Source organism: Pseudopipra pipra, chromosome 8 (genome assembly GCF_036250125.1).
Source record: "Pseudopipra pipra isolate bDixPip1 chromosome 8, bDixPip1.hap1, whole genome shotgun sequence".
In the NCBI taxonomy this organism is placed as follows: Eukaryota; Metazoa; Chordata; class Aves; order Passeriformes; family Pipridae; genus Pseudopipra; species Pseudopipra pipra.
Window position 1 is genome coordinate 27340286 of NC_087556.1, and position 22111 is coordinate 27362396.

At 43.3% G+C, this 22111-nt stretch overlaps 1 protein-coding gene across 6 annotated transcripts in view; it reads left to right on the forward strand.

The window, feature by feature from the left end:
- The window catches only part of RBM20 (RNA binding motif protein 20), a 100567-nt gene that overhangs the window by 72639 nt on the left and 5817 nt on the right, over positions 1-22111 (forward strand). For 3 of the 6 annotated variants that reach the window (XM_064663281.1, XM_064663287.1, XM_064663285.1), the window contains exons 2-11: positions 4398-5577; positions 7230-7291; positions 7448-7539; positions 7882-7979; positions 11825-11968; positions 12874-13005; positions 14814-14893; positions 15708-16395; positions 18224-18322; positions 19752-20421. In XM_064663281.1, the coding sequence (XP_064519351.1) occupies positions 4398-5577; positions 7230-7291; positions 7448-7539; positions 7882-7979; positions 11825-11968; positions 12874-13005; positions 14814-14893; positions 15708-16395; positions 18224-18322; positions 19752-20421 (3245 nt within the window). The remainder of the gene's footprint in view (positions 1-4397; positions 5578-7229; positions 7292-7447; positions 7540-7881; positions 7980-11824; positions 11969-12873; positions 13006-14813; positions 14894-15707; positions 16396-18223; positions 18323-19751; positions 20422-22111) is intronic. The other 3 variants (XM_064663282.1, XM_064663283.1, XM_064663284.1) reach the window with 3 other exon arrangements.

Consider the following 22111-nt stretch of genomic DNA (forward strand, 5'->3'; position numbering starts at 1 on the left):
TTGGGTGTAAATTCCTAAATAAATAGTTCCAGCTCAGATCATCACTTTATTAATTCAGATTTTTTTATTTATTTCTTAATTTTGAAAGGTGCTGGGCAGCACTTGAAAACCCTTAGTTCTAATACTTGAAAATCAAGCTCCAGGTTGTTAGTCTGTTCTGATAGACGTTTTGTGGTCGGCCTTTTCATCACTCTTGTAGACAGGATGGCTCAAATAATTGAGACATCTAGATACCTTACCTCTGATGCTGTGTTGCTCTCTGTTTCTGGATGCTAAAAGCATAATAAGGATTACAGGGATAGCAGATGGGCTGAATTGATTTATAGCAATATGACCTTGCCAGTGTTTGCAATCTCATTGTGAGTATTGTAGTAGTCTATGTACCACTTCAACTCCTATCTCCCAGAGCAGTGTGAAAACTCACCTGGATTATGGATTTCTGTGTGGAAACTGTACAGCAGCACTCCTGCCTGTGAGTATTTTAGCAAAGAAAGACCATTTCTGGCTTTCCTGGTTGTGCAAGAGATTGCTGGTGCAGGCCAGCTGTACAGTGGATGTTAAATAAATAATCGCAGAGGACAACTTCTGTTTACTTTTTACATTGCTGACCTTATAATCAGGAATGTTTCGCACGGGATAGAGCTGACTTTGTCTGACGCAGGCCAATTCCCTGAGCACTGGACGGAGAATGAGAGCTTCATTCAGCTGCTTTCAATCATCTTAGAGCAGAGACCCCCCACGAGCAGGTGGGGGCTGCTTTTTGGTAACCTGAGGACGAGCTGGGGTGGGAAGTGTGTGTGTATGAGTGGTGAACGGCCCCCACAAAATGTTTTAGTGCTATCTTCACTTTGTGTTTGCACTTTCCAGTAGTTTAGTAAATCTCTGGCAGGGTTATTTACAAAAATGTGTTATCAAATACATAAGCATTATGTTTGTAGAACAGAAAGAGGGAAAGAAACTTTCAAACCTGTGCATGCTGGCCTTGTGCATCTCTTATGTTGTGTATTTCGTAGCAGAACAGAAAACCTCAAATCTGGGTGTCTCTCTGAAAGATGCTTTATACACAGGGCTTCTCCCAACCTCCCATCTGCATATCTGGTTTTCCCACTGACCCATGAACAAGCCCTTCCTTCTTTGCCTTGATTAGATGATAAAATATTCTGTTTCTGCTGTGGGAAGCTAACTCTGCAACCTGAAACACCCTGAAATCTGGAAATTCATAACAGACATGGATTTTGAAGCTGTGGCTGTTCCCAAACCTATTGCTGGATGGGAGCCACTCTCCTCATTAATTCTGTCCCTCTGTGAGTGGATTGGAGGCTGTGGCTTCTCCTTATGGCATTCATTTTCCTGCAGGTGAGGTTTCCTGCAGTCCCAGACCTTCCCACTGCTGGCTTGCAATCCAGGGATGAAGCCGATGGGTGCTGCTCCACAGCAGGGCCCACAGACTGTTTGTCTGAGGTGGCTGATGTGGCTGTGCAGGGCATTCCTGGCCTTGCCTTCCCCATGCCTGGCAGCAGATCCCGGGAGTGAGAGCTGGGGAGCAGCAAGTGCCCAGGCCTGCTCAGCGGGGGGTGCTCTGACAGGGCACTACTTGTATGCTGGGAGGTTCTTAAAGACAGCGCTCCAAATCTGGTCAAAATATGAGGCTGAGGCAGCTTCAGGGCTTGTGGCAGTGTCAAGTGAGATGTTCCTCTGGAGAGAAGGAGCCTGTGCCTCCATCCAGCAGGTAGCCAGCTGCCAGAGTTGGGAAGTGGCTGCAGCTGTTGGGATATGCTCACTGCTGCGTAGGCTTGCAGCACAGTGGAATTGTATTGCTGGTAACAGGAGTCATCTGTGGCTCCTGAGCCTGAAAACAATATATGCTGCTGGCTTTTCTTTTTATTTTAAGACCACCAGGCAGTTCTTATTTGCATGCTCTATAAAACTTTTTAGAAGACTTTTGCAACTTACTTAAAGAAGAACAGGTATAGCCAGCTACAAAATGGAACAATCGTCAGGACTGTGGCAAATCCTTCGCAGTACAACATAAGTCAGGACACTCCAGATGCTGGTGGCACAATAGAGCCCAGGCACAGGGTCAGACCATGTCCCCTTCAGCGATGACAATATGTGTCACAATGTGACATCCCCTGCTTGCTGAGCCCCTCACACCACATGGACTCCTTGGTAGCTTTTATGGGTCCTCAGGATCTCACAGGTTTTTGGGGCTGGGGTTTCTGAAAGCTTCCATGTTGTTTTGACTGTCCTTGAACCCTGACTCTCATCCATAATCAAATTTACAGCAAACTGTGTTCTAAGTGAAAGTCAGAGGGTAAGTGATGGAAACCACATGGGAAAACAAAAGGCACCTCAGCTCTGAAGCTGAGCACTGGTGTCAGCTTGTGCTGGCAGGGAGTGGTGTCATTACATAATGATGCACTTATCCAAACGGCGGTTTGTATTTTGGGAGACAGATGTGCCTTGCAGTTGCTAGTGGAAGTTAAATGTTAAATATGAAACCCATTCATTTTCTCTTAGTCATACTTTGGATTTAAGCAGATGTTTTCCTAATTTGTGGTTTTCAAATGTAGCATGCTGACAAGACATTTATCATTAACTACAACTTCATCCATGCAGTTTAGCAAATTGGCCAATTATTAACAGTGAGGGTTGCGTGATGCATAGCTCCTGCTACTTTGAAAGGCCTCAATTGAAACCCAATACGTTTTTACAATATAAATTAATTGAGCTTTGGACCACATCCCTGTTGTGTAAGTGCTCTCTGCTCTCATTGTCAGAACGAACAGCCATTTGTAATGCACTGAGTAGCTGTGCTGTCCGTGAGCAGAGGTCCTGGTGGTGGAAAGGGAAAGATAACATTTTTCTGGTGGGGCATGGACATGGCTGATGGTATCCACATGTAGGCAGCATGACATATGGAGGGAGTGTGGCCATGGGGTGGTGTAGGTGCATAGAGACCAGGCTTGCTTTGCCACAGATGATGCAGGAGGCAACCTGAAGGGGTGCAGGGGGAGTGATAAAAGCAGGGTGGGTGCAGCTGCCTGGAAGTTAGTGCTGCCTAGTATTTTCCATTTTGCTTGCATGTAACTTTGCTAGACTTTCATAGAATCATAGAATGGCTTGGGTTGGGAGAGTCTTAAAGATCATCTAGTTCCAACCCTCCCTGCCATGGCCAGGGACACCTTTCACTAGACCAGCTTGTTCAGAGCCCTCTCCAACCTGACCTTGAACACCTCCAGGGATGGAGCATCCACAACTTCTCAGAGCAACCTGTGCCAGTGTCTCACCACTCACTTTACCCATAGTGATTTATTTTTTCCTGGTTTATGTTTGCAAGATTTGACAAGGTGGGAGGAGGAAAATTTGGTGGTGATGCTGTGAAGTGGTGAGGTGTTCCAAAGGTGCTTCCCAAAGCAAGGAACCACCATGTGCCTGAAAATGTCATCTCCTATTTTCTCAGCTCTGGAATTCAAGCAGGCAATTTAGTAATCATTCATTCATCCCATGTATGGGACTTGAAGGAGAACACTGAGTGCACCTCTCATTTCTAGAAAGTATAAAGACCTTGATTTTTACCAGCTGGCACTGCAGAAATTTTGCCTTACATTCCAGCTGAACAGGGAAAACTCTTCAGGACAGTCTGTTCATAGTTACTTCAGTTTCTGGCAGATAGTTCACTTTTTTTTTCCTCTTCTCTATTTGCATCTGCTCAACAGGGAATCTATATACTTTGTTATAGAACAGGCTGCTGTGGACATTAATTCCATGAGAACTGTAAACAAAATAAATGCCTGTGGTATATTTCATTTTGCTTTATGCAGCCAGATGTGCTAGGTGTGAAGTACCTATAGGGCTGGCTTTATAGTCCCATTTGATGTCCTTTTCTTCACAACCTCCTGTTCTGTGGGAAAAGGGAAAAATGGTAACATCACAAAACCAGTCAGGAGCAGTGATGTCTCAGCAGGGAGGCTGGTGGTTGCATGAAGTGCAAAAAGGGGAAAAATTGTTGATTGGAGGATGGTGTGGGAGGGTCTGTGTGGCCTCTGTTCCTGGTCTGCATTAAAAGCATAAGCCCCATGGGTACTTAAAGTGAGCTGAAGGCCTGATCCAGAAGTTGATGAGGGATGCAATGAGGGCTTTAAAGTGAGATCTTCGGCATAGTTTTCTCCCCTATGAGCTTTGTAGCTTTTTGATTGAAAGGGATGCAGCAGCAGATGTGGAGGGGGAAGATGGCTTGTTATGGATACGTTCTCAATCACCCTCTTGCTTTCCCTGAGTTTAGGTAAGCTAAATCTCTGGAAGCAGCTGTGTATCCCATGTTGGGCTTTAAGATGAGACAAGTGTAGGTAGATGTGGGGGTGAATTCGGCTAACCCAAATCCTTATCCCTTGCAGTGCTGCCAAGCTCCTGGAAAAGAGCCCGTTCTCTGTTGGCGCCCCGAGCCCCCTGCTCCCCTCGCCGGCGAGCCTGCAGCTGGCCCAGCTCCAGGCGCAGCTCACGCTCCACAGGCTGAAGTTGGCTCAGACAGCCGTTACCAACAACCCAACTGCTGCCACCGTCCTTAACCAGGTTCTCTCCAAAGTGGCCATGTCCCAGCCACTCTTCAACCAGCTGAGGCACCCCACCGTGATGAACGCCCCACAGGGCCACGCCGCGGGGCCACCGCAGGGACCCGGCATCGCCGGCACGAGGTTCCCCTCCAGTGGCATTGCCTTTCCTGCCCAGAGCCCAGTGCTAGCCACGCCAGGGAGCGGCCTGGGGCCTGTGCAGGCCCAGGCCCCCAATGCCATTGTCATGAGCCCCTTTGGAGGTGTCATGGCTCCAACCTCTGGCCAGCAACCCGTGGTGGTGGGCCTCAACAAGGCGGGTGCCTCCACATCCGCCACTGCAGGGGGCTTTTATGAGTACAACAAGCAAAATGCCACCACGGCCACCCCTCAGGCGTACGCCTCAGAGGGCGACCAGTCCAGCCAGCACAGCTTCCTCGCTGGTGGGACCCACACTGCTGCCTCGGCAGCAGGGCCACGCTACGAGGGTCACTTCGGGGCTCCCAGCCAGCTGCAGCATGAGGCGTCGGCAGCATTTCCCAAGGAGTCCTACGGGGCGGCAGCACAGCACGGGGCAGCACGGGCCTTCCCCAGCGACCCGCACACCAGCTCCCATTCAAAAGGAGATCCCGGCCCCGTCTTGCATGGCAGTGGTACAAGCAACCAGTGGGAAAACATCCCTAATTTCCCCAGCCAAAACAAGCCTGACCTCATGCCCAGCGACAGCCTGTGGCCGTCAGCGAGTCAGCAGCAGTATGAAATAAGAAACGAGCTGTACAACCCCGAAGAGCCGACACCTGACACAAAGTTCAGCGCGGCCGCCCCCCCCGCCTTCGGCCGCCTCAACCACAGCACACAGAGCTTCGGCAGCCCTCGCATGAGGCAGAAGGAGGAGCAGAGCAGCAGCGTGCCCGACCTGACCACTCGCTCCCTGCCGCCACACCAGCTGGGTGACCTCCGTGGCGTGGCCCCTCTCCACTTCCCCCACGTCTGTGCCCTGTGCGACAAGAAGATTTTCGATCTGAAGGTGGGTGGTTTTAGGGCGTCCCTGGGGCACAGCTCAGACCCTTGAACAGGCTACAGGGTGACTGATCTGGCCATCAGCTCCTGCCACCCCTCGCTGCCAGTGTCCATCACAGCCGAGGTGCCCTGAGAGAAGCAGAGACAGAGAGTCATAATTTGGCTTAGGGTGTTATGCATCTGTTTCATGGCAGTTACTGGGGTTTTGAGATCTGGTTTTGTTCCGCATCTTGCCGTGAAAGATGGTGAGATTACAGCGCTGGCATGAGGTCTGGGCTGAGGTCACAGCTCACCTCATGGGCCCAGAGCAAGGCGGGGAGGAGCTTGAAGCTGATCCCCCAATTCTCAAACCACTGTTGTAACCCCACGTCTGCAGTTTCATCTGCTTCTCCCTTTCTGATCCCAAGGGCTTCTCCCTAAGAGCTTTGTGGAAGCAGCTTGCTTACACAAATCAGCACATTTTTTGATAAAATTATTTTAATAATTCCTCTGTTGGGATCTCTTCCTCCTAATATGTCTCAGGAAAATTTAGGGCTCAAGGTCCGCAGCAACTTTGGCCTGGAAGCAAAGAAGCTGCTCAGGACATGTGGTGCACACCATGTTCCTACTTCTCTGTTACACTGCCAAGGGAGCTCCAAGTTCAACTTCACCCTCGAGAAACAGCTTCCCAGATCCCCAGAGAGCCTGTGTGCTAAGTCATGTTATATAGATCAGGTCTGGAGATGGCCACTTTTGTGGCCCTCTGAGCCCCACAGCTATCCATGGGCTTTGGCTGGTGTTGTTCTGCTTTCCTGGTGAGCCCTGTACGAGTCCCTGTGACCTTTCTATCATATCACGGGACCAGCACCTAACCACAAAGGCATGTATTCTCATGCTCGTGGTGGCCTGACAATAAAATGACAACAACATGTATGTAGAAAGGAAAATGGACAGCAAATGAAATAGTACCTGATACTTACACACCCTGGGGCTTTGGGATATTTGAATGTATTTGCTTTCAGCTTTCCCTTTTACTCTTCTAGCAACTGCTTGCAAAAGGGTTTGCTGTGATTACTGCAGCTACAGGGCTGGGCTGAAGTAGCCCCTGTGTAGGGCATGCTGGGCATTTCTTCTTTTCATTAAACATTTAGAAAGAGCAGGGGAAATGTTATTACAGTGAGTTTCAGTGGGTCTGTTAGGTGGTGTTTAATGCACTGTCTCAGTTGGATCATAGAAGTGTAAATAGCTGAATGTACCTTGACAAATGCTGCTAATCTATTGAAATAATAAGCAGCGTTGCAGCTGCCCCGAGTACTGAACACCTTCTTTATGGACATTGCAGGAGTTGAGGATGCTTAGCACCTTGCAGGATGAGCTCTTCAGCTAGAGTGAAGTAACTTAATTAATTGAAATATACTGAATTTAAAAGTAAATACAGAGAAGCTCTGCTTTTGTAAAGTAACCTATAATTCAACCTACAAATAATGAAAATGCATTGGATGAATAATAATGCTTTGGATAAATAATAATGCATTGGATGCTTGGCTCCAGCATCACATGGTTTGATCTTTAGCATCTCAGTATTGGTTTTAGAATAAGGTAAACTGAACAGAGGAATAATCTCTTTTAAATTTGTCTCAGGATTTTTCCCGTGCTCATCATTTCTTTGTTTCAACATAGGACTGGGATCAGCACATTAAGGGAAGTCTTCACATCCAAAAATGTATGGCTTTTTCAGATAAGTAAGTATTATTTTAGAGTCACTCTTCAAACTGAACTGCTAACAGAGCGTTGCTTACTTCAGTGGCTTTACACTGGGAATTTGCTGCCTAATAATTAAGCTTGAATATTTATGGCACATTATGCATGCTTCTAAAGTTCTTTTCTTTCTTTTCCAGCACTGGTATCCGGTGTATGTTAAGCTCAGCAGATGGAACATTGCATTTATCACCAAATAATGCAGCAGTTTTCAATCCACCTAGTATCGAAGGTAAATGGTTGTATGTGCAATAGTTAAAAACAATTCTTTTAATTGAAAGGGAATTCACTTTCTGGGGAGAAGTGGGCTTTTTAAATGAAAAGTGATAAAAGTTTCCAAGGAAAAATTTTGAGAGGTTGTGCACAGAAAAGTTAAAAGCCAATACTGTGCCTTTCTAAGTATGAATTTATTTTTCTTTCAAACAGTGACTGTTTTTTACAGTACAACAAAACAGTGTATAATTTGGTGTAGAGGCTATGAAATTACTTACTATGTAAATGGGGCACTGCTTATTGAGCACATTAATGCAGTTGATATTAGTCAAGATTTTCATGTGTGTAATCCATTATTTAGATTATCCACCAAATGTCGGCACATCTTTTATCACTACGCCAGCAAGATCCTTTGGCCAGCCAGGTCCTACATTTTCTTCTCCTCCATCAGGGGTAAGAGTGAGTACCTAAGCAAACTGATCTCTGTGTCAAGGTTCTTGTAGAAGTCACTTCTGCTTACTGGAATTTAAACCCCAAGGGCTTCCTTTCAAACAATAATCTGAATATTCAGTCTGTTATTTCAACTTCCCTGCAGCTCTTTTATGCTTTTGATTTTGGCCAAATATGAGTTTGATTGTAGTTTTTGTTTTGTTTTGTTTCTTTTCCAGTGCTAAAAGTTGTTTTCTTATCAGGGAGATTTGGGCAGCTGGGTGAATGATTTTGTGGGTATCCCATTGACCTTTCTCCCTCATTTTCTGAGTCATTTCAACCCAGGGAGGTCAGCTTCAGCTTGGAATGAATATTTGGATTAGTCTTTAGTTACTCTCAATATCTATCCCATTAAGCAGCCTTCTATTTCTCTGGTTATTTATTTATATCAATTGCTCTCTGCCTCTCCCACACTGGGGTCCTTCTCCCGGGTTGCAGCAGTGGCAAAGATAGTGGCTGCAGCTTCACTGTTATTCACCTGGAGGTTCCAGATCAGTTCATTATACTGGACTAACTTTTCCTTAGCTTCTTTTAGTGTAGTATTTATAGCATCTGCTGCCACTGCTGGCCTATCAGCAAGTTTGCTTTGGTGTAAAGCCTTCCATGGTTTAGGTGTACTGGTCCCCACCCTGCATTCAATACAGGTCCCCAGTTATATTGCTCTAATGCACGCTTGAATTCCTAGCTCTAATCAAAAAATGCCAGAAAAAAAAACAAACAACATTAGAAGTGGTTCTTACATTAACAAAACAGAAAGATTTTAGAAGGGGAAAAAAAAGGCAAATAAAAGCAAATCATATTCATAATGAAAATACAAAGTTGCTAGGTTAAAATTAAACTCATCACATATCAGAAAGCTGCAGCTAAAGCTGGAGACACCAAGAACTTATGTTAGGGCGTTCATGGAATAGCAGCAGTAATCCAGGGGTTCAAGTTTTCACCTTGTTAGCTTTTGTGTATATATCCTGATGTGGTCTCAGACACTCTGAAAAGCAAGGCTGAGTTGTGTCCCTGTGCCACTCTGCTTTGCAACAGGCATTGCTTACAGGAAGGTCACCCAGATTTCCTTAATCCAACCAATTTTCTACCATGCAGTTTTACTGTGCAAGAGGTTATTTGAAGGGGTTTTAGTTTCTGCCTGTCACAGACACTGTGTGTGCAGGGGAGCAAAGAGCAGAGCTGCTCATGACAGCTGCCTCCAAGGTCAGAGGTGGAGTAGCAGCGGGTGCAGAGGAATGTTCCTTTTCATCATGTCTGTCAACTTCTCAACAAATGAAATTACTGCTAATACCAGTGTCATTTCTCCTTAGAATCTGTCACTATTTATCATTTAAGCTGCCTGCAGAAATCCTCCTCCTGAATGACCTGCAGTATTATGAGAGATAAAAGAAACAATAACTTTGATTTTCCTGTAAATCCTTTTTTTCTTCAGAAGCTCATCAGATGAACAGGGAGCTATATTAGAGGTGTTAAGACCGAGTTTGCCAGCTGTCATTCACTCTGCAACCCAGGTGGCTTATAATTTATTGCACCTTTGCACGGTAGTATTCACTTTCAGCTAAGCTGCTGCCATTTAACTGAGCAGTGGGAGATTATACTTGACCCTGCATGTAATCATAAACAAAGTGTTCAGATTTCTGGAAGGGCTTGCTCTGTGCTGTCCATCTGCAAATAACTCTATCCGTCTTTAAAAGGCAAATGCTGCCAGTCTTGACTCGGGCATGGAGAGACATTAGCACTGGGGAGATGAGATTGGCCATTTCTTATTGTCTTTAAAAAAATTCATGTGAAGCTTAAGAAAGGGATAAAGAACTTGAAAAACAAGAAGTAAACAAACAAAAAAAGCTGTAATAATTTGGTGAAATAATATTACAAATTATATGAGGTGCATTTCACTGCTGTGCATCTTTTTTTTTTTTTTTTTTGTAATATCATTGGTAAAAGCTGCATTGGTAAACCCCCATAGACATCAGTTACAAAGCAAGTTAACTTAGAATCTTATTGAAAAATGCATTCAACACTTGTCACGCAACAGCTCCTTTAACTTCCTGATTGTGGATTTGGAAGCTGTATATTCCTTTTCTGGCTGTGATTTACAGCCCTATTTAATGAATAGATCCAATTTAACTGCAATCAGCTGACAAGATCATTGCTTGATACAGCCTGTTGACTTCTGGCATGAGTATGTGACCACTTCTTAATCATAAATTACAGCAGGTTTATGGCATAGCATTTTAATTTAAGCCATTGCCAATTGTGGGGAAGTGGTAGCAACTTACAGTTGTTTGATTTAATGTACTGAGGACCGTGTGTTGGAACATGGGCTCTGGAGCCAACGTAGAGAACAGCCAAGTCTAGTCCCATAGACTCTTACACACTATCTTTTACCAGATCTAACAAAATAAACAGAAGATGCCCAGTAACCTGGGGTGTTTGTGCACTGGGACTGCATTTGCTGTTTCCTTTTCCTCTGCTGGCTATAGTTGTGTTCTTCTGTTCTGTGCTACATGCTGCCATGCCAGATACATACAGACATCACTTCTGTTCAGTGGAGTTGAGTTGCTTCATCTTTTTCTCGGGATCAGATCTTTGTTATTTTTCTGCTAGAGAAAATATCTTACTTATGGACTTTTGCACTTCTTTGACTTACCTTACACACCTGGGCAGGCTCTGTGAGATGCAAGCTAAGTAGCAGACCACTGTATAATGCAGGGTCTTGCTGCAGCAAAAATACACAAATGGTTAAGTGGTGAAGCCTGGAAGGAAGGCAATGAGATGAAGGTGTAAATAAGATAACATTAGCTCTGTAACTTGTGAACTTGCTGACAAGCCAAACATTTGCGATGGCTCTGGTGAACTTGATCCCACAAGATTACATGATTTGCATCTTCCCTTGAATGGCACAATTTTAATTGAAGGTAGAGTTACTTCTCCAGCAAAATCCTAACAGCAGAGGTCATAAACATGGAAGTAGTCTGGAAAGATTTAATCCCATGTGACTGATTTGTTGCTTGTCATTAGCTGGGGTACATTAACTTTCTGTCTGGGTATACCCTGATACCTCTTTGCATAGAGAGTGTAGAGCTTGCTTTCCATGTCAGAGAGATGGGCAGTTCTCTGGGAACTGCCCCAGCACTCTAAAATAGACTTCCACCCTTGGAAAGCAATTACCACTCCGGTGCTATGGGCCTGTGCCAGCCCAGTTTGGGAGACATGGTCACTTGTCAGTGACCAATTTGGGAGACGTGTCCAGTGGTGACTGTGCCCCCAGGGCAGAAGTCCCTCCTACTGCGTGTTGTTGCAATGAGAGGGGAAAGTAGAAGGTTTTCTGACTCGAGGTAGAGCTGTGTGTCCTCTCACGAGTTAAATGAGATCACTTTTACCCCTGGCCCAGTCTTTTCCACTATGGCAGAAGAAAGATTTAAATTCAGCCCCTGCTGTCCTGAACACCTCTGTAGTCACCTAAACTGATTTCTGACATCCATAAATTCAGCAGGGACTGCAGTGAGCAGTTAGTTTTTACAGCAATATCATTAATCCTATTTGAAGGGGAGCATCTCCTCTAGAAATCCTCTCTGGACTTTGTAAATATCCAGGGATGGAGACTCCATAGCAACCTGCACTGCAGTTAAACATGTATTTCTAAACATTTGTATTTCTAAACCAGGATGTTAAAATGCAAGTTTTAAAAGAAGAATATTTGTCCTTAATAACAGGTACACAGAGCAGAGCATTTTTTGCAAAAATGTAGTATCTAATCTAGTAGATTGAATATCTAAGATAAAAACATTGGTTTGAGTTGATTTTTTTCCCAGTTTGCCCAGAGAAAATCTACACTGGGTCGAGTTGTTCACATCTGCAACCTCCCTGAGGGAAGCTGCACGGAGAATGATGTCATTAACTTGGGCCTCCCATTTGGAAAGGTCACCAACTATATCCTCATGAAATCCACTAATCAGGTACTGTGCATTTAGGGCACCAGTATTGACATCTATTGGCTTGAGACAGAATGTTTGGGGAAAATCTCTTATTTTGTAATAGAAAGTTATATATATAAAGCCTACTCCTAAGATAAAAAAAACAGTTGGTGTTCACAGAATGAGATGACAACAGACACAAACATGACCACTGCCTCATAGTTCTTGTTAAAAAAAAAAACAACAGAAATCTCAGTGGAGAAGTGTTATAAAACTGTGCTTTTAATAATATTTTTAAAGGGAATAACTTGACTGCCTTCTCTTAGCCATTTAGTAGGGTTACTTTCAGACTTGTCTAATTCTTCATGGTAGCTTAAGTCTGCCCTAAGTAACTTAAGTGTACCAGTGGTGTAAGCTGGTAAGAGTAGAATATCTTCTCTCACATACCTGCAGCAAACAATATGGTTGGATGTAGAATCCATGCCAGTGGTCAGTGTTTGAAATTGTAATGTTTCAAAATAACTGAATCACAAAACGGTTTGGCTTGAAAGGGTTTTAAAGACCATCTGGTTCTAACTCCCCTGCCATGGGCAGGGACACCTTCCACCAGACCAGGTTGCTCAGAGCCCCATCCAGCCTGGCCTTGAACACTGACAGTCAAGAAAGATTAGATACCAGTCATTCAGTTTTTAACTAAACTGGCTTCTAAAGTCACATATTGGCTTTAAGAGCTGGTTTGAACACATTTCTTGCAGTTAAAAGAAGGCTGAGAAAGGGACTGAATGTTACTGTTTCAGCTTCAGGGCTGGAAAGCTACTCAGTTTTGTACTATCAAGACGTTTTGCATAGGACGAATCTAAAGGAAACTTATTTTGCTGCCTTTTCTCTCTTATACTTCGTATTTTTAATAATGTAATAGATTGTAAAGTTCTCCCCATTTGTGCTAGGCCTTTCTGGAAATGGCTTACAGTGAAGCAGCTCAAGCCATGGTGCAGTACTACAAAGAAAAACCTGCTATGATAAATGATGAAAAGTTACTTATTAGGATGTCCAAAAGATACAAGGAATTGCAGCTGAAGGTAAGATAGTTATTCCTGATCAAATTTTCTGAGTTTCTGGCATGTCCTGGAGAATACATCTAAAAAAAAATCTTTGCTGATTACTGACTTCTAATTGAAGTTTTATTATTATGGAAAAAGAAATTAAGAAAGATAAATAACAAATATATTTTAATGATATTTTATACTTAGCTGCTTGGTTTTGTTCTAAATTTTAACTCTTGGAAAAGACCCCATTTTCTCTAGTCCACTCAAACCATTTCAAAAATCCCTTCTGAGCTTCCCTCCCCACATTGCTTGGTCTAAAAAAGGTCTAAAACACAGCCATGTGTAAGATACAAGATGTCAGCAAAATAAGGTTGTCTGGTCCTTTTAGTCAGACATTAAGCCTGAAGCAATGTCTTTTTCACTGCTTGCATGCTTGAGCCATAGTACAATCTTGATACCAAGCAGTAATTGCCAAACAGCACATTGATTTCTTTTTATTTCCTTCTTGTGAATGACCTAAATTAAAACCCACAATTTTCTTTTTTTAAATGGAGTCAGAACAGAGCAATAGCCTTTAGACTTTATCTGTAGAGTGTGTGACACTTCTGTTGTAGACGTCTGGGTGATGTCCAAAAATCACTGCTCTTGTGAGCGCATTTAGGAAGGCTTATCTACTGCCATGTGTAGTGCTAAGAGGGTATTTTTATTTCATGGTAACTTGGACCAGAACTGGTAATGCAGAGCTTAAAAGCTCCATGTTGTATTTACTAACATGGCACGAAGTTATTTTATAAAACACCTCTGTAATGTTCCAATTTAAGAGGCCTTTTATGAGCCTTGAGGAAAAACAAGGAACTCAGATGGTTTGGTCTAACCTTTGGAAAAGTCTCTTTCTCTCTTGTATCTGTATAATGGTTTAAGGAGACAAAGGAGTTGCCAGAAGTTCATAAACCAGGGCAGTCTTTCCAAGTGTGGTACATTGAGGGATTCAGATGTTAGGTGGTGGAGGCTGTGCATCTTGATGTAGAGGCAGGAGTTACCGAGGAGAGGTGATGGTTTGCCTAAATTTCAGGAAGATTTTTCTGCTCTTTCAATGGCAGTTTTTTCAGGTTATGGAATTACTTTACTCTGCGTGAGCAAGAATGCAAACAAATAAAAGCACAGTGTAGAAGGGGGTATATGCATGAGCTATTTACCACTACAAACTGCTGAGTTCCTGCATGATTATGTTGCTCAGCTGTGCATGCTCCACGTGTTTGACAAATTGCATGCACTCCAGCCTGTGTAGTGCATTCTTCGTAAATGATCTTGAATTTTGAGTAATCAACACTCCAGTACACATCTTTCTTGCACTTGGCTTTTCTGAAGCTCTCCTATCTAAGCATGGTCTTCTAGAGCTATACCACAGAATGAACTGACCCGAGATGAAGATAAAGCAGTTCATTCCCAGAGGATGAGAGATAGGCTGCTATACATATTTAATTCCATACTAGAAAAATTGTCTGTTTTGTTTCCTCTTAGATCCAGTTCCTAGAAAATTCTCTGTAGTGATTGTGTAACAAGGAAGGACGAGCCAGTTTTCAAAGCCTGTCATAGCAGCCAAGTATGAGGAGACAGTGCTACAACGTAATGGAGCAAACTTTCCATTTGTATCATTTTACCGCTTTGATCGTGTTATTGAGAAACCAGCTGCAGAAAAGAGTGTAACCACAACACTGAAACTAAATATTTCTGAGCAATAGTATAATTGAATGCATGGATACTGTTTCTTGAAGGACAAATCACCTATATTAACTTGGAGAGTAGTGCAGCATGCTAAGCAGTTTCTTTGTTTTTGTTAGAAACCAGGTAAGAATGTGGCTGCTATCATCCAGGACATCCATTCGCAGAGGGAGAGGGACATGCTGCGTGAAGTGGACAGGTAAAGTTTCTCCACAGTTTGGAACTGGAAGTCTGTAAACCTGTAGGTAGAAGCAGCATTATCCCTGTGCTTCCCTCTCTTATTTCATTTGCTTTCCTAATTTGGATTTCACTTACAGAATAGTGTGTATTTTTATATAGTCCAGTGGTAGGTACAGGACCTGTATAATGAGATCAGATTGAAACTGTGCATGTTATGAAAATAAAAGATCTCTTTCCTGCTGCTGATGACTCAGAAAGTATGCCTGGCATGTGAAGAACGCAGAAATGAAGCTGTTCCACTCTCCTCCCTGCTGATTGAAAAGCGTAAAGGGTGGGGGTGCTGTGAGACCTGCTGGGAAGGAGTGGATTCAGATTAAAATGTATTTGGGTACATTTCTGATCTGCCTGACTTCTGGACCTTCCAGCAAAATTGGAGAGGAATTACAGTCCTAAAACATCTCTTTTAAACAGGTGGCCATTGTCACTTTTGTGTCAGAGATGCCCTAGCTGAGTGAGTATTCAGGGTGCAGACATTAGGGTCATTGTAAAGGTATTAACATATTATAAGCTTTTAATGCTAAACCCCTATGAGATGCTTTTAAGAATGAATGAATATATTCTTGACAGTTCTATGGAGATTTGGTTAAGCTCTGTGGATATGACACTGCCTTTTCTCCTATTCACTGTGTTTGCAGCTGTGCAGTGCATGTCTGTGAAAGGCCTGGGGTCTCAGGTTCACAGTCCCCAGGGCAGTCCCCATGAGCTTCCAGTGTACAAGAACTTGGTAGTCAATAGTGGGTCAGCCAGTTAACAGCTGCCTTTTCCCTCTGCAGCAGGTATGGAATGGACAGGCCCCGCTCTCGCAGTCCCATCAGCCGCTCTCTGTCACCCCGATCCCACACTCCCAGCTTTACTTCCTGCAGTTCACCACACAGCCCAATGGGGACCAGCAGGACTGACTGGGGAAATGGGAGAGAGGCATGGGATCAGTCCCCGTATTCTCGACGGGAAGAGGAAAGAGATAGCAGAGAATGGCGAGAGAATGGGGATGAGAAGAGGGACAGGACTGACACATGGGTACACGAGAGGAAACATTATTCCCGACAGCTGGACAAGTTTGATTTGGATGAACGGCTTGAAGGAGGCAGAGGATACCGAGAAAAATACTTACGGACTGGTTCCCCTGGCTCCCTTCACCCTTTATCTGGCTACAAGAACAGGGAGGATGACTATTACCGAAAATCCTCTAAGTCAAAATCTGACAAGTTTCAGAGGCAGCAGCAGGATGTACCTGGGAGATCTAAGAGAAAGGAAGAGGCAAAGTTAAGGGAACGCAGGCATTCTTACAGCGACGACACTGCCAGGGAGGAGGTGGCTGAACAGAAGCACGGCAAAGCATCTGAGGGCTCCAGGCAAAAACAAAGTGAGAAGAATAAGGTGAAGAAAGCCGAAAAAGACCAAGAAGAAGATGCTACTGCTGAAAGCAGTGATGTGAAGGAAACCAAACCACCAGAGAATGAGGTAAATAGAGATCTAAAAGTGTATTTAAAAGAAAGTAAATGTTGAAGTAATATATTTTCTGAAATATCTTAGAGCATATGTTGTAGGTGTTGTGCCACTGACATGAAATGTTTTGCCATGATAAAATCACAGAATATAGTCCTAGAAGAGACCTTTGGAGGTCCTCTTGTCTGTGTCTTTGCCCAGATCATGCAGATCTGTTAACGCATTGCAGTGTTGGGTATACTGTCATTCTGTGTCAAGCACGGAATCTTTGGGTAACCACTGAGGGGATAGGGACAGACAACTGAAAACAAAACCAAGTGACAGTGTGCTGTTTGCATGCAGGTTGTATGTGCAGGGGCAATTGCCCTCCTGCTCTCTAAGTCTGTGCAGAATACCCCATAGCTGCTCTCCATAACCTCCTTCCACTCAATGAGGATTGAGTTATCTGAGAATTAAGTGATATTTTACAGAGGTGCACAATATTTGTAGGACGATACGTGGAAATGGTTGTTTCACTACTAAAATGGGGAATGAACTTTCTATGAGGACATTTTCCTTCTGGATAACTCAACAGAGGAATTGGTTTCCGTTAATCATATATCCCTACTCTCAACTGTGGTAGGGATAATTCACACCACTCCTTTCAATGTGCTGGCAGGAATCTTCTCCCATGGCAGAACCACTGAATCAGCTTACCTATAAAATTACGGGATCTCTGGAGAAATACTTCCAGTTGTAAGGTGGCAATGTTTGTGGATTTGATTCTCCACTGGGAAAAAGTGGGAGGGGGAACAGATCAAGATGCCTCATTTGCTCAGTGTTAGTACAGCCCATACTCATATCCCCACCCTGTGGGGATCTGGTTACTGGCTCTTGGCCACCTTGCCTCCCCCAGCTCCCACTCAGTGATACGCTGCTGCCATCCACCCCCAGGGCTGCTGGCACGGGAGGCTGCAGAGCTGCTTGACTGACCAGGGCTCCATTGTTGGTTGTTTTCAGCTGACCTTGCGTTTGTTCTTCTCATGTGAGGGCAAAGTTGATGGAAATCTCTAGATTTATAACTCCGCTGGTCTGTACCAGCTGCAGCACTACCTCATGCCACAGATATGTGTGTTTGTACCACATTTTATCATCTTTCTCCTTTGGCTGATGTTTCACTGTGGCGTATGGTTCCTTGGGAGGAGATGTCAGAGAGAAATGTCAGACAGCATCCTAAATCACCGGTGTTGCACACTCCTCTGCATGTTTTTCAAGTTATTTTACAGTAGCTTTGCTAAAGGCATACCTCTCCAGGGACTACTGCTAGTAATTTATTTCATAAGGAAGAAGTAGTTTTGAATGTCTTGAACTCACATGTTGCTTTGCCCCTCTTTTACTAACTGCCAGGTAGTACTGTGGTTTTGTTCTTCCAAATTATGAACTGAGCAAGCAGTTGAATTCTCAACTGATCCTACATCAATGAACAAAACTATTGAGGTCTTCTGCAGAGTTTTAACACTGCTGCTCCCCTTACCATGTCTGAGCCAACATAACAGATATGTAGAGAACAGAGGAGTGGAGGCTGGAAATTTTAACGAATTGACATTCTCCCCCACCTGTCTTCTAGCCAATTCTGTGATATAAATTACACCTCTCTAATTTTGTTTAAAATTCTTATTCTTATTTGTGCAGCTCTGCTAATGGAATCTAATTGTCATGCCTTTTCTCACAGCCTAGTTGACTTGCATAAACTTTAGAAATAAAGAATATGACCTTGTGAGTGACTTTGATTCTCTAAACCCAGAATAGAAACATACTAGAGCACCACTGTGTGTTGCTATACATGTATATGTATTTATTTTAGCTTGAAAAAGAGGAGCAAGTTCCAGAGGAGAGCTCACCTTCAGATAATAAACAAGGAAAAGAATCCGGAGAGGTTCTGGAAAACACAAGAAAAGAGAAGGTCGGTGACACATTGTTAGTGCAGCTATATGACCAAATGAGTAAAACCCCAGGTTTGGTAGCACATTTTCCCAAATGAAATATTAACCCCCCATGAAGAAACATGTTAAGGGGTTGTAGAAGGAGGCTGTCTAAATTAACTTGCCTTATCTTGACCTCTGCTTTAAGGGACAGCTTTTCCTGAAGTCTCCAGAACTCTTTTTTTAGTTACTCTTTGCCCATGTACATTGCTTCACATGCACAGCCCTTGGCACTGGCAGCTGTAAGGAACGTATGCCCAAGTGAACCGTGGAACTTTGCAAACCATGCCCAAAAATAGGAGATGGAGTCAGTTAGTGGAGAAAGAGGGGACTAATGATGAATACTTTTCAGAGCATTGGCCCTATGAACTATAGATAGTAGCCTCTTCTGATTGTTTCTGGTTTTAATTAAATAATGCCTTTACAGAACCCCTGCTACTGCATCACAGTCAGGGAGAGCAATGTCCTTGGAATTCCTCCAGCTTCATATCTGTAGGGTCATGGGTTGATGGTCAGATATGGAAGCTATTGATATCTGTTGCTGTAGAAAACTGATCTCCTGGCAAGAACAGTGTCAACTCCCAGAGTTTTCATGCTGTTTTAGGATTCTAGGAGGGGAAGTGTGGGAATGGCCAAACAGGAGGAGAATACGGATTATTAATAGATTATGTGTACACAAGGAGTCTGGGAGTTGAAATCTAAGCTGCAAGTGTGTCTTAGAAGCAACATATACCTTTTAATTCTAAGACTTCTGAAGTCCAGTATTAGTGTCTGAGTCCTACAAGTCCATAACCGCATGAATGAGGTATTTCAGAATATGTACCTTGGAGTATAATTGTAAACCTGATTTTTCTGAAGGCTTAGGCCAGTCTCTACCAGCACAGTCCCTGGCAGAGGACTCTTGCTGGTGGAAGGAAATGACTGCAGAAGGAAGCCACATCCATAGGAATTTAAAGGACCTAGTCCAGCCAAGTGAAAACCCCAGCGACTCGACTGGGGTTCAGTATGTTTTCATTGCACTGATATGGAGGTAGAGGAAAGGGAGAGGTTCTTTTCCTTGAGTATCACACAATAGCATCAGTTGCATAACAAAGTGTAACAGGTTGTGCCTTGCTCTACTGCTTACAGAAAAGTAAGAAGCAGGAGACTGGAGAGAATGTAATCCCCAAAGCAGCTACAGAATCTCCACAAAGTGAAGTTTATGTGATAATTCAGTAGAGATTGCTTGTCTTTGTGCATAAGGTTCGAAATTACAACACTCAGGCATATTGTTCTTTGAAATAACGCAAAGAGGGTTAGGCATGGCCAGACCAAGTTTCATCCTGGTTTCAAAGCCCACTTTTTAACAGTGTTGATCTATAATCACCAATCTCTCAAATGTTTGTGACCAATCTCTCATCTTTGTGACAGGACCGAGACTGGGAGAGTGGAAGTGAAATAGAAGGTGAGACCTGGTATCCTGCTAACATGGAGGAATTAGTGACAGTAGATGAAGTGGGAGAAGATGATTTAATTATGGAGCCTGATATAACTGAGCTTGAAGAAATAGTACCAGTTGATCAAAAGAATAAAGCTGCTTCAGAAATGTGCCCCTGTATGTCAACTGTGTTAGAACTGAAAAACAATCACAGCCACTTAACCAGGAGTGAAGACAAATGTGCCCATAAAGCTTTAGAAACAAATTTGAGAACAGCAAAGGGCAGTGCAGCTTCTAGCGGCTGTCAGGATGATGAGGAGGATGATGGTAATGATGATGCTGTAACTGAAGCATCAAGCCTAAATCTGGACCCTGAACAGAAGCCAGAGGAATGGAAAGAAGACCAATCTGCTAAGGAGTCTGATCCCCAGCAGAAGGAAGGAAAAATTGATAAGAGCTCTGACACACATTTAGAGCCTGAAGATCACCATATACCTTCTGTTCATCTGAAAGAAGAGACTCTCCAGCTCTCTGATGCATTTATAGATGATTACAAACAGATGGGATCACAAGGAGCTGAGAGCAGACAAGTTACGGAAATGCTTGTTAAAAACACCAGTGAAGAAACAAGACATGGAAGCCAAGAGTGTCCAGAGGCCAAGGGTAACTACTGCTTTTTTTCTCTTCAGCCCGCAGAGAGCCTTGCATATTTTCTCTGACAGTAGACTGAAATTTATTGCTAACGAGAATAAGTGTTGCTAATAGTATCAGGACTTGTCCTTGGAGCCACTCAGTAAAAGAACCCCAGTGGCTTTGGCCAAGCTAAACCATTAGAGCCTCTTAGCTGAATAGTGTAAAGGAAATATGATAAGCAGCTTGCAAGCTTTCTAAAAGGCATAAGCTGCTATAATTGTCATGTCAAGGTTCACATGAGTTTAGCTGAAGTCTTTCAGTGCCTTGCTAAATTTATTTTGAATTGTCAATGAAATGAGTGACAGTCTCTGAAGGTCAACAGAAAAGTATCTGTAATGTCTGGCTGGCTCCTGGACAAGGTGGGTATTCTTACACACTGTACTGAAGCATTAGTAACATGGAAATCATCTGTAGATTGTTACTTCTCAGGCCCCGTTCAACACAAATAAATACCTTTTGTCAGGACTTGCCTTATCATCTGTTATCTACTGCATTCTACCTTTAATATAACTAATAGGACATGCTGTGAGGTAGTGTCAATAAATATAATCATAACTACATATTAATGTTTTAGCTGTCAAGAAAAGAGGGATCTTGAGTGTCTGAAAGTGAGTTCAGTTCCTCATCACACTTTCAAATGATACTTGAGTGAATGGGCTGTGTACAGTGACATGAAGTAGAAAACAACAGACTGTGTTGGCCAGGAATGCTCTTTTGTTATTGCTGCCAGAGCCCATGTGATGGACAAGGGGTTGTGAAAAGAAGCTGATGGAAGATTTTTGAGGGTGCAGTGCTGGAAACATTTAATGTGAATGTCTGATTTTGAACTAATTTCTTCCTCCAGGATAAATTTCAAACTCACTTGGTTTTCAGTACTTACCTGTTTTGCCTGAAGACACCTTGCCAGACTTGGCGTATTTGGCGATATCATTGCCATGCAAACTCCCTGGGACTGGGCATGGCAAAGCTGGCTACCCTGGGCTGCCCAGGCAGCCAGCTGATGAAAGAGTTGGATATCTCAGGAGCATAGTTACTTTAGTGTTTTCAGCATCTCAGCTTCCAGCTTGTCAGCAGGGAGCCTAGAAGCTCCAGGGCATCTCATGCTTCCCAGGTTTCTGACATGGACTTGATATCTGGGATCTGCAGTCCAAGACTCTGAGACCTCTGCAAATGCAGCTGCCAGCTCAGAAGCACTGAAATCAACTTAAGTGGGACTTAGGTTTCCACAAAGGCCCTGGATGTCTTAAGAGCTTACTGGAGGTTTTCCAGTTCTCTGCTGCAGATTTGGAAATCTGGGATGAGCTTAAAATTAACTTGAAAGCCAACCAGTCGGGATTTTAAATTATTTTCTTTTAAAATCCTGTAATAGACATATTTAAAACAGTGAAGAAAAATTCTTTCTCATAGCCAGAAACTTCAGATCTTTGAACTACAGACCTGAAAGACAGGAAGGGTTTGGCTTGGGAAAAATGTTTGTTTTATGAGAAAATATATCCCTTATCTAGGTGAAATTTGCAATGCAATAGAAATTTTGTCAGGGTGAGGGAACTAATTCTTTGATCTAAGAACTGAAGAATAGGTATCAGATCAGTTTATCTGTAATTCTGTTGCTCTGTGATAATAAATTTCTCTTTTTTAAAATAAAAGTAATTCATATGTT